The 12099-nt window shown below is 35.7% G+C and overlaps 2 protein-coding genes across 2 annotated transcripts; one reads left to right on the forward strand and one right to left on the reverse strand.

The window, feature by feature from the left end:
• Positions 1 to 1938: 1938 nt before the first annotated feature.
• Positions 1939 to 6248, reverse strand: LOC100141517 (amino acid transporter heavy chain SLC3A2). The gene is made up of 3 exons (XM_001811222.4): positions 5959 to 6248; positions 5778 to 5911; positions 1939 to 3539 (listed from the first exon to the last, which is right to left on the reverse strand). Exons 1-3 carry the CDS (start codon positions 6161 to 6163, stop codon positions 2019 to 2021), a joined length of 1860 nt encoding a protein of 619 aa, XP_001811274.1. The 5' UTR covers positions 6164 to 6248; the 3' UTR covers positions 1939 to 2018.
• A 2603-nt stretch (positions 6249 to 8851) lies between these two features.
• LOC659412 (uncharacterized protein) lies at positions 8852 to 10315 on the forward strand. Its single transcript, XM_965720.4, has 3 exons — positions 8852 to 9047; positions 9093 to 9244; positions 9289 to 10315. The coding sequence occupies exons 2-3, from the start codon at positions 9211 to 9213 to the stop codon at positions 10113 to 10115; spliced, it is 861 nt and encodes a 286-aa protein (XP_970813.1). The 5' UTR covers positions 8852 to 9047; positions 9093 to 9210; the 3' UTR covers positions 10116 to 10315.
• Positions 10316 to 12099: the final 1784 nt, after the last annotated feature.

Here is a 12099-nt window from a genome sequence, read left to right on the forward strand (position 1 = left end):
TTTTATGTTTTTTTATTTATTTCAAGCATCCGAAATTCATTCAAAGCTTCAATCAAATGTACGGTGCTGCCTTCATTTTAAAAATAAAGCAATCTCCACAAAACGACTTTTATTTTGTTCCTGCAGCGACAAAAATTCAAATTACATCATGTAACGGACGAAGCAATAAATCTTCCAAAAAGGGTAAGTATTTTAGTTTAATTGATTGCGAGGTTTGATTACTAATAGACTCGGCAATCAGGAACACATAATTTATAACTTGACGAGTAATACTCGAGGCTTAAAGGAAATCATTAATTATTTCCGCATGTGCGAGGGCAGTTCAGAAAGACATCGATAACAATTTTTTTGATACGAGATAATAATAATTAGATAGGTGTTACATTCGTGGTCTATTCATTTTACAATTTAGCACACAATAATTCGGCGAGAAATGACTTTGCCGACGAACTTTTATCGGCTCTGGTGCAGTACAGCATCGCCAGTCTATATTTAATTTTTTGCATTCTGAAGTGAAATGATGGACCCAGGTTTCATAGTATTGAGTTCAAAAAAGCTTCTCTGCTTCCTCAAATCGACTAACAAAGTTGTTAGAAACTTTTGTACTGAAGGTAGAGAAAGCTAAGTACTTGAAAAGTAATTTCAAGAAGTGTGTTAGCATTTTGTTTCAATAAAAAGTTAGAAAATTCCAGTTTGTCTTTGAAACCCCCTTGTATTGGCACTTCACTGTGGTTTTGTCTCTTCTACTGTTAAAAAATGGCTAAGGGAATAAGGATAACTTGCTGAAATTTTCAGGTTTTTCTTCAAATTATGGTTTAAAATGAACAAATTTTAATGTCCTTCTGATTGCGCCAAATCCATGGAAAAGGCGACATAACTATTGAATTAATTTTACAAATTGTACTAGATACCTCAGAAACAAATAAAAACACATAAGTATAGGGAAATATTAAAAAGTGGTTGAAGATTTTATCGCAAAACGACAACGTCACAAGTCTTCTTCCAATAAGTACTTATCGTCAATTAATTTTTTACTTAAAATACAATTAATTAGAAATAAATTTTTGGTGATGGTAATTATTCTACAGCGCTTCCTACACTAATTTTTTGACACAAAATGAATCTGAAGAAATGTTGAAAAAGAAAAATTTGTGTATTTGCGTAAAGACAATTACCTTTTATACATTGAAATCTCCCTTAATAGACACCTCCGAATAACGGACACCTCTCCATAACGGACATTTTTGTAGGAACGTAACAAAACCTAAATTAAAATTTCCCACATCTCATTAATGGACATCTCTCCACAACGGACAATAATTAAACATTCTTCATCGGTGTCCGTTGTTGAGAGGTTTTATTGTAATAATAACTAGGATTTGGTACAAAAAGGAGTTAATATTGATTCTCCACATCTCCCCCTGCAGTATGCCATTTTTTTAAACCAGGATTTAATAAAAAGAATATATTTTTGAATTACTTGGAAGTCAGTTGAAGTTGATAATGATATTTATACGAGTATTTGATAAAAATTGCACGAAATTTATAAAAAAAAATTGGTTTTTCTAAATTGCGTTTATATTATGCCAACTAGTTCTTGTATCTACCTTCGAATTTACCTTTATGTGTTTTTAAAAGAAAGCTAAAAGATTGTTTTATTGTGAATTGTGTATACGATTTGATGAATATTTTCGCTACGATTTTAGTACCTTCAAAGTTTTTATTTTTGGTACATTTTCTTATTTCTATATTTTCTAATTCTATATTTTTCTACTAGTCGAAAATAAAAAATGATAAATTGGTTCAGAATATTTTTTAAGGTAAGGTTGTAATCCTTCAGCCTGAGAAGTTCTAAAATTAGCGAAAACACCTCAAACAATTCCTTGAAATTTGTAAATTTATGTAAACTTGAAAATAAATTAAATAGAAACGCCCGGAGAATAGACAATTAGCTTTATTTATACTTCAATCAATGATTTAACCATTTATCACAGAAAAAATACACAATGCTCTAAAAATTACATAAGTTCAATAACGACCGCCTCCCCCGGCCACAACGAAAGATCCTTGAAGGAGATGCTCCCCGACTTGGAGTCCGTCCTGGGCCCAATGATCACAATCCCGCTGTACAGCAGCGTGGACAAATCCTGCGTAATGGTCGCATTCCCTAGATTGCTCACAACCACGTAACTCTTCCTCCTGGGATACCACCGCTGGATCACCAACAAATTCTCCCGCGAAAAAATCACCTCCGAGTTGGCCTTGCTCTCCCCCTCTTTAAAAATCGAGTTGTAAAAAATCGCCGGCGATTTCGCCCTCAACTCCACCATGTCCGCCACAGACTTGGCCTGGCCAAAGTCGGAAACCGCCCTCTCCCCGTGCATCCATGGCAGGACCTGGCTGGGCTTCCGCTCCTCCCAGGCCATGAAGGTGAAGTGGTGGAGGTGTTTCTGGTCGGTGCGGTCGCCTTCAGGGTCTGAAATCTGCTGGAGGCCGATCTCATTCCCGTAGAAAATGCACGGGGTCCCTGGGAGCATCAACTGGAGGAGGGTTGCCCCCAAGGTCGCGTTCCCGTAAGGGAGGAGATTGGCGAGGCGAGTCGGGAGGGACTCGTCCCCCAGGCTCCAGTGCACCCACGGGAGGCCTCGGCGGGAGAAAAGCGTCCCGTTTTGAACCGACTCGATTTGTTTGGTGACGGCCGAAAGGCCCTTCTCTATCTCCAGTCGCACGTCAACTAGGTCCACACTGTTCAAAATTAAATTGATTGTGTTTTTTGGGGCCGCGTTAATGAGGCCCTCGCTGATGATTAAGGGCCGGTCAGGCCCTAGAATGTTTTTCCAACGTCGCAGGGCAGCCCCCAAGTGGGGGTCGTCAATAAAGTGCTCCAAACCTTTGAGGTAGAACCCCTCAACTCCGTGCCTCGTCCAGTGGAGTAAAACCTGTTCCATTAAATCCGGTTCCTGTTTCAAAAACTCAACCGCTGGCTCCTGGTTGGTCGAGTTCGCCTCAATTCTCCTCCGGTTGAGTTGCCTCAAAACCGGAAAAACCGGTAAATCAAGAATGAGCGAGATGTTCTTCGGCTTCAGATACTCCGTGACCATTTTGTCAAAGTCCTCAATTGTGCCCAACTGGGGGGCGATTTCGAGCAAATTCGTCACGTTTTTGTAATCGTCGGGGTAGTTGGGTGTTTGGAAAATCGAGTTGAGGCGAATCGCTCGCACGCCCAGCGACTTCAAGTAGCCGCTTTTGAGGGCGATTCCCTTGAAGTCGCCGTACATGTGGTTGCGGTCGCTGGCGTAGAAACTGGCGGGGAAAATTTCGTAGAAGACTTTTCCTTGGTACCACTCGGTGTAAGGGTCGCAGGTTTTGGGCAGAGTTGAGATCATCATGATTACGAGGGCCACCATCGCCACCAGGCCTGAGAGGAACATGCCGAGGGAGACCTTGCGGATCAGGGGCCAGTTCCACGACATGAAGAAGTAGTTTTCAGGGGGGTTGCGGAACGTTAGCTGCAGGGGCTGGACTTTGCCTGCGGTTTCCTGAAATTCGACATATTGAGGCTTTTCCCTCATAACTGGTGATTTGTGTCTTGCTTTTTCAGCGACATCGAAATTATTTAATTAATAATTAGGTTCGGTTTACAAAAGGCGAAAAATTCGAATTAAGTACTTGTCCTAATATGGCCAACAGTTCGTTTGAGAAAAAACAAAAATCGAGTAAAGCATTGAGTTCCATCTAATGTATCTTGTCAATGACTCGAAAACATACCTTGGAAGAAAAATTAGACTTGTACAAAGTGTATCGAAGCTACAGTTATAATTATTTTTTCTGTGCAATTCACTTATAAAATTTGGTATGTTCTAGACTTAGAAAGACTAGACTAAAAAAGTGTTCGTGTTTAACTTGTCACGATCGTATGGTAAATAAACTTTACGGAATTAATTAAATAACTGCAAAAATATTTCTTTGGTAGCCTAGGTGTGCATAATAATTAATAATTAATAAGGCCAGTCGTACTTTTTTTCTAGATATGGCCTTGTTTGGTGATTATGTTACAAGTTACTTAAAAATAAAAGAAATAATATTATTGTGTTGAAATGGCAGCAAGTCAGCGCTCAACAGAAACCCTTACATGGCCCTTTTGGGACAGAAACCTTATTATGAATTAAATTAATTAAAATTTGTTTGCAAGTGAAAGTTTTGCAAACCGGCCCTTAATTTACTGTCAATGAATTAGCAGAGTAAAATTCCTGTAAACTACACAGGAATTATTTGATGTTCTATGTTTTAAAAAAATACAATAATTTTAATTTTTTCATAATTGTAAAACATATTTTTTGATAATTTCTAACGCAAATAAAAACCATCAGAAGTGGTGAATGCCCGTCGGTGATTGGGTCTTTCTTTGATATTCCTTACCAGCTTATCACTCTTATCATTTATCATTAAAAATTTCGTAGTTAGTTAAAAATAATAGCATAGATCAAATATTTTTACAAATGTTTTTTTATTGAAATATTTAATTAATCATAATAACCGATTCAACCGAAAACTGGGAAATGTTAATAAAAAAAATTATCGGTGTGGTTATCAGTAATTACTAATCACTGATGTACAAAATTTAAGAGCTAATCCAATTGTCAGACCATTAACTCTTTCAGGAACAGTTAAATGTCCATTTAAAATTTAAAAATTATCCACCAGACAAATCTCTTAATGTGCGAAAAAATACTAAATAAATTTTCAGGTTCAAAAACAAACAAAATTGGGTTTTTATCGTAAATGGGTGTTTATAAAAGAAAAAACAAATCACTTGTTTCTCCCCTTTAGACAAATGAATGCAAATTAATTATTTATTGCATGAAATATTAACAGTCTAGTCCTCGAAACCATCTTAAAATCAGCATACGATGATCGACCAATACATTCGCTTTGAAATTTTTTGTCTCTGCGTTATCTTTGCCTTTTTATTGGCAGAGCGCATGGAAAGGGCATGACTCAGATTAGCTTTCGGGCTGGCTCCACCCAATTGAATTCAAGTGATTTAAACAAAATAAAAATATTTGGCAATTTTAGCTTTATTGAGTCGTTGTCTTGAATGTCTCCTCCGTTCTGTGAATTATTAATAATAATAATAATAATAATAATAATAATAATAATAATTATTATTATTATTATTATAATAATAATAATAATAATAATAATAATAATAATAATAATAATAATAATAATAATTATTACTATTATTATTATTATTAAAACTTGCCGTATAAAAATAAAACACAGCGAAACATTTCATTTTGTTTAGAATTCCACTCATTTGGAATTAAAGAAGAAAATTGAAGATTAATTAAATTCTTCGGTAATTTTTTGACATATTCTTGATACTTCTTACGAAATAATGTTTTTGCATCAAAAAAAAATCAAAAATGTTTTTTTATGAGTTTCAGTTTTTTGGTTTTTCAGCACGGTTTAGTTAAATGACAAATTCGAAAACGTGTTTGAAAGCTTGAAAAAAATAAGAATAACTCCATAGTCAACCAAATGTCGTATTTTTTCACCAATTTCGACAAATTTTGTAGATTTTATACGTTTTTGGCCCAAATCTTATAAAATAAATGATCCAAAAATGCCCGGTAGGCGTTTGTTTATGGACGCGTGCCATTTTCATTTTGGGTGACTGTACCTACAATAAACACTTGAAGTAGCATCAATGACATAATTTTTTTCTGCTAAGGAAAATACAAAACATGATTAATTAATTAATGAATTAATACCTCATTGGCCGTATTTTCGTCTTTGGCGATATGGTGATAAGTGCTGTTCCTGTGATTGAGCAGTTGGGTGCACGAGGGTTCGGCTAACGCCGACGAGCTCGAGGAGGCTGAGTCCCCTGCGCACTTATCCTCATCTAAAACACGGAATTTTTCCCTCTAAACTCGACACATTTGGCCAAACCTTGCACATGCTGTTGCAAAATCGTGGCCAAATCCTCGCCGATTTGGTAGTTGGGCTCGTTCGACTCCGGCAGAGGGTTAATAAGGTCGTTGGTTGGGGGCGAAGGCGTTATCAGAGGGCAAATCGACGCCACCTCATCCGCAATGAACGAATTCGAGGGCGAACTCGTCAAATCTGGGTTTGTCACTTTCAGAAACCCGTCCATTGTCGCACACAAGCACTAATTTGTTCGATTGAGTTCATGTGATCGGCGCTCAGCTGATCGACTATTATGGGCACGTCGCGGCGCTGGGCGTCGCGACGCGTCCGGCGCCAAGTTTGAAAATTCGTTGGAAGTGGATTGTTTGTGGAGGCAAGGTCAAGTTTTTGGAAGAGCGGCCAAAAATTCTGTTTGTGTGATAAGTCGGAATGAAAAATTGTGCTTTGTGGCGTGACCTGAATATAATGTAACTTGGAGTTAATGAATTAATGAGAAGAAGCGCTCATTTCTCTTGGAATTTTTCAATACAAACAACTCTGACTGGGATTGTTGTTTTAGTTTCTATTAAGAAATAAGAATAAACAAACCTTGACGCAAAAAACAAACAAAATGACTGGTGTGGAATCGAAAATAAATAATACCTTATCTAAAATATGTGTTTTTATTTCAACCCTTGGGTGCTTATTTTTTTTAAAATTACCACTAAAACGCGGTCAAATAATAATAATAATAATAATAATAATAATAATAATAATAATAATAATAATAATAATAATAATTTATTCTTCGACACTGTCAAAATTTACGGTTTTTCTCCTGTGTAAGGAAGTTTTGACAACTGTTTGGCATTTCTCAGTACGAAACGTCAGATTATTTTTAACAAATTTAAAGCAATTTTAAGCCTTGCTGAGTCTATTTCGAAGAATAAAATGTTGTATTCAACTCGTTTTTGTGTAAATCGGTTCATTTATTTCGCCTCATGGATGATAAACCACTCGTTTTTACTCGTGGTTTAAAAATCCACTCGTGAAATAAAGCGTCCGATTTACACTCAGACTCATTAAATAAATAACTATTTTTTAAAATTCTCTATTAACGAAAAATATTGAATTTCTAAAGATCCAAAAAATGTATTAGGAAAATTGGAAATTTGGCTCATTTTCAGGTTTATTTCTGGATGTTTGACAATAAATTCTCTTGACAATAATAAACACATTGTTGCAATATTTTTTTCAAATAAACTCATTATAATGATGCAATCATCTTTGACAATTTTATGTTTAAAAAGTTCGAACCAGTTACATCGAATATGGAAAATAAATCACAAGCTTTAAAACTGTTAGATTAATCAATTTAAGGATTGCAAAGTTTTATTGTAAAGATATTTTCAACGAATTGCAAAATTGAGTATAAAATGCCATTACTTTTTCTTGGTTTTATCTTTTTCTGGACTTTTACTGTGTTTGTTAACTAAAAACGCAATTATACCTATTTTATTAATAAATGTAGTTATTTTATCCTTTTATAATGTTGACAGTTTTTTTGCTAGGTCAAGCCAAAAATTATTTTCTTCCCCCTTTCGCAAAATTTAGTCAAAATTCAATAATGTTTTTTTATGTAAGAAGATTTTAAATGGTAAGTTAATTGGATTGGATAAAAAATTATACTTCCAGACAGAAACGTAAATGTGAGGTGAGATTTTGTCCAAAGTAAACTAAAAATTAACAAGATAATCAAATCTCGGGAATTTGCTTCAAAGTGAACGACGATTTTCTCCTCGGAATGGCACATTATAAACAAGCTGCTCTTGGGTTCATATATTTCGTCGTAAACATTAAACTAGATGAACTTCTTTACGACTCACAAATTAGAAAATAAAGTAATTCGTCCGAACGTGCAGACCCACTTGTATATTAACAAGTTTTGCTGTAAAAATCTGTTTAACAAGGAATACAATAAATTTTGGTTCAGTTTTCATTGTTATTGGTTATAAATCACGCTCATCACATGTTTTGCACACACGCTTTTCCGATATGTAAGTTATTGTGTCATTTGTCTGTGCAGTAATTTGAAATTTCCGATAAAACGCCGCTGATGAATGAATAATTACTAAATTTTAATTAGTCGTATCTATAAATCTACGTTTCGTAAAAATAGCCGTGTTGGCTTAAACAATTGGTTCGCTGATAAGTATTTCAAAACACGAATGAAGGAATCGTATTTTTCGATCTCGGAAGTGTAATAAGTATTAGTGATAATTTTTACAGTAATTTAAAATTTGTGTAACAAAATCAGTTTAACGACCGCCGATGAGTCGAGTTTTACGCGAGACAAAACAAATCCTTGTGGAAACGTTTCTTTGTCTTCCTGGAATACAATAAAAATTACAAGACTTCACATTATCATCGCTTCCATAAATTTGTTTAGTTTGGTTTTATTTATACAAATAATTAAGGCACGAGCAACGATTAATAATTTAGGACTTATCTCGCAATATTTCTCGTACAACGTCAATGAAACAAATTTTAAAATTTGGAATGGTGCGGTCGAGTTCAAAGTTTGTTTATTCTTGAATTGGCGATTTATCACTTATTTCGCAATTTGTGCGGAAAACGTGCGGGTCACGTGCTGAACCATGAACTGGAATATCGCAACAAATCAAAAAGGTTTTCAATTTTCAAAAAAAAACATAATGGGCGTAATGGAAAATTATGAGAAATTTGATAACTTTCCGTACCCCACATATTTCACTGCCTTTATTTATCAATTAATTTACTATTGATTGTTGATAACAACATTTGTATTTTCAGAAATATTTAAGATAATGAAGTTGTAAAACCCTTATTTTTGTTTGTCAGTTCTGGTTCACTGAGAGCGAATAAACGACCCATAATCCATTTTCCGTAATTTTTTAGCAATTTAAGCAATTTTTAAGACGAAACTTGTAACGTCCAAGATCATTGACAATCCATAACAAATTAGATAAGGCCTTATCAGTCGACCCTTGAATATTTTAATACCGAGATGAATGAATCGTACCTCCAGTTCTGACCGCGAGGCGACAGTAGCATGTGTTATGTTCAAAATTACCCAAAAAGCGAAAGAAAAGGTAAAAAAATCCCAGTGTGAAAATAATGCAAAGGTGGTTTTGTAGTTCATGGAGTCTAAATCTCGCATAACTTTCTACAACAAGACGAATTTGGTGTCAATCAGTGCGAACCCTCTCGAGTTGAACATTTTCGTGGACGTGTACCACATTGAAAGTCCGGGCGATGGCTCTTGACTTTGTTGCCGGTTGCATTGGAGGCAAGTAGCACCCAAACCCACCAAATGTAACAATTATTCCGCAGGATGCGCCGGTGTGATAGTTGGGCATCCTTTGGATACGATTAAAGTGCATCTGCAGACGCAGGATGCGAAAAACCCGAAATTCACCGGAACCGCTGACTGCTTCCGGAAGCTGGTAACGCGCGACGGCCTCCGGGGGCTCTACCGCGGGATGACGAGTCCTTTGACCGGAGTTGCCGCAATCAATGCGATAGTTTTCGGTGTTTATGGCAACACTCAGCGGAGTTTAAACCCGGAAACGCTCCAGTCGAGTCTAATCGCCGGAGCCACCGCCGGATTTTTCCAGAGCTTTCTGTGCAGTCCGATAGAATTGGCGAAATCGCGCCTGCAAGTGGCCAAAGACGCGTCCGGGCCGTTGGACTGCCTGAGACGGATTTACCGGAGCGAGGGCGTGCGGGGGCTTTCCCGGGGGCTCAACGCGACGATCCTCCGGGAGGTGCCCGCCTTCGGCGCCTACTTCCTCACTTACGAGTTTTTGACCCGGAGTGAGGACAGCCGGCCCGTTTCGACCGGAACCATGCTAATTTCCGGCGGGATTTCCGGGATGGTGTCCTGGATTGTCGTGTATCCCATCGACGTGGTCAAAACCCGCTTGCAGATTGACAGAACGTATATGAGTTCGCTCGATTGTTTGAGGAAAAGTGTGGCGAGCGAAGGTTACAGAGTTTTGTACAAAGGGCTTTCGCCCACGCTTTTGCGTGCGTTTCCCGTCAACGCCGCCACTTTCGCTGTTGTTACATGGACGGTGCGTTTGTATGAGGGGGATTTGTGGGGGCGGTGCACTGATGCTGTATATACACTTAAAGTGTCAGAGGCTGTTCCCTTTTGAAACGTGTAATCAATTTTCAAGAAAATGTGTTTTGCTTGTTTTGTGATAAATTATACAAACTGGTGTTTTATCACGTGAATATGCAAAAATGGGACGATGGGGAGATAATCAGGCGATTTTCAGGACATTATGGAGGCGCCAGGAATGCGGGACTTTGTAGTTATGTAGATTTTGACATTGAAATAAAATGCTTTTCGTTACGTGGAGTTTTATTCCATTTTTCCCAAAAAATGCAATTATATAAATAATAAAGTTTGTTTTTTTTATTTCGCCTAATTATTTTGCGCTTAACTGCTAAAAAACTATTAAAACATTGTTATTTTATTCCCTAAAAGTAAAATATATCTTTAACTACTTTCACAAAGATCAGTTTAAATCAGGAGCATCTCCATAAAAAAGAGGTTTTTAATTAAATACCTGTCTGTTCCATGACAAGTTAATTTAATTATTTTTTGTAATATCTCAATCTTACCAAAAAACAAAACTGTGGTCATGAAAATAATTTGGAGAGTGGTGTACTAAAAAAAGTTTCAAGTAAATTTTAACGAATGTGGTTTTAAAGTTTGCAGTAACAATTTCGGTGAAAATAGTCTCATTGAAGCAAAACCTTGAATTAAAAGTGCTTTATTAACGATACATTCAACAATCATATTATTCTGCTTCTTTTGACGCATAGGTCAACCGTTTAATTGTAATAAATGCGATTTTAATGAATTTGTCATTTGTAAACATCAAATTTGCAAATTCTCCTGTAGCTCCACTATCAGAAATATTTAATTACTGCCAATTATCGTAAATGATAAACAAAAATGTAATTATAAAATAGTTTACAATAAATAAAAAATTATTTATGTTTAAATCTGTTAATAACTTAATGATCTAAAAAATGAAATAAAATGGAAGTTTATCAGCGCGTACAAGATTACAAGGTTTAAAAGTTCATGTCGTTTGTTCGTAATAAAAAATAACAAAACTAAATGTTTTTTAATGATTTTTGACCAGTTTTGTGTTCCAGTAAGATTTCTTGGAATGATTATCACAATTTATCGGTTTATTTTAACTCGTATCTAGAACTTTGTTGTAAAAAAACTGTCAAATTATTCAGTTATTCTCAACTTAAAATGTGTTTCTCTAGAAGAAATAATTCCCTTCTCCGAATCTTCTCTTTTGTTGGCTCTTATAGCTCGTTGCTTCACTATTATTCTCTTATTGAGCTGCTCTCCTATTCTCTATCTCATTTCTTTTCTAGCTCTTCTCTTCTCTTGGTTTTATAGGTTTTTTTCCTCTAGCTCGAGGAGAGAAGACTTAGAGAAGAAGAGAGCTAACGAAAACAAAACAACTACAAATAAGAAAAATTAAGAAAAATAAGCTAAATTTTTTTTAATTGTACTCTTCTATAGCCCCTCTTTTTTCTAGATCTTCTGTTCGTATTTTCTATCACTTTTCTAGATCTCCTTTACTAAATTTTTTCGTTCTCCAGCTTTTCTCTTATCTAACTTTTTTCTTTTCCATTAGTTTTATAGTTCTTATCGTTTCTTGTTCTCCTCTAACTCTTTTTTTTCTCAAACTCGAGAAGAAAAGAGCTAGAAAAGAAGACAGCTAATGAAAAGAACAACTAGAAATAAGAAAAATAAGCTCCCTCTTGTCTTGCTTCTCTCTTTTCTAGATGTTCTAATTCTATTCGTATTTTCTATCACTTCTCTAGATCTTCTTTACTAAAGTTTTTCCGTTCTTCAGCTCTTTCCTTCTTTAGCTCATCACTGTTATAGCTCTTTTCTTGTCTAGCTCTTCTATTCTGAAGCCTATAGCCTAAAGCTAGAAATGAAGAGAGCTCATGAAATGAAGAATTAGAAGTAAGAAAATCTAAAAAAAATAAGCTAGTTTTATTTTTTTCTAATTGTTCTCTTTTCTAGTTTCCCTCTTTTCTAGATCTCCTACTCGTATTTTATATCTCTTCAGTTCTCTCGCTCTTCTTTTTCGCTAG

The sequence above is a fragment of the Tribolium castaneum genome, chromosome 2 (genome assembly GCF_031307605.1).
Source record: "Tribolium castaneum strain GA2 chromosome 2, icTriCast1.1, whole genome shotgun sequence".
NCBI lineage: Eukaryota > Metazoa > Arthropoda > Insecta > Coleoptera > Tenebrionidae > Tribolium > Tribolium castaneum.

Bases quoted from the DNA above. Each gene is read 5' to 3' on its own strand.
- LOC100141517 (XM_001811222.4), bottom strand. From the start codon at position 6,163: ATGGACGGGTTTCTGAAAGTGACAAACCCAGATTTGACGAGTTCGCCC. The intron at 5,912-5,958 runs GTTTGGCCAAAT...TCCGTGTTTTAG, and splicing joins TTTGCAACAGCATGTGCAAG to ATGAGGATAAGTGCGCAGGG. The intron at 3,540-5,777 runs GTATTAATTCAT...GTCGAATTTCAG, and splicing joins ACGAAAATACGGCCAATGAG to GAAACCGCAGGCAAAGTCCA.
- LOC659412 (XM_965720.4), top strand. From the start codon at position 9,211: ATGGCTCTTGACTTTGTTGCCGGTTGCATTGGAG. The intron at 9,245-9,288 runs GCAAGTAGCACC...ATTATTCCGCAG, and splicing joins TGTTGCCGGTTGCATTGGAG to GATGCGCCGGTGTGATAGTT.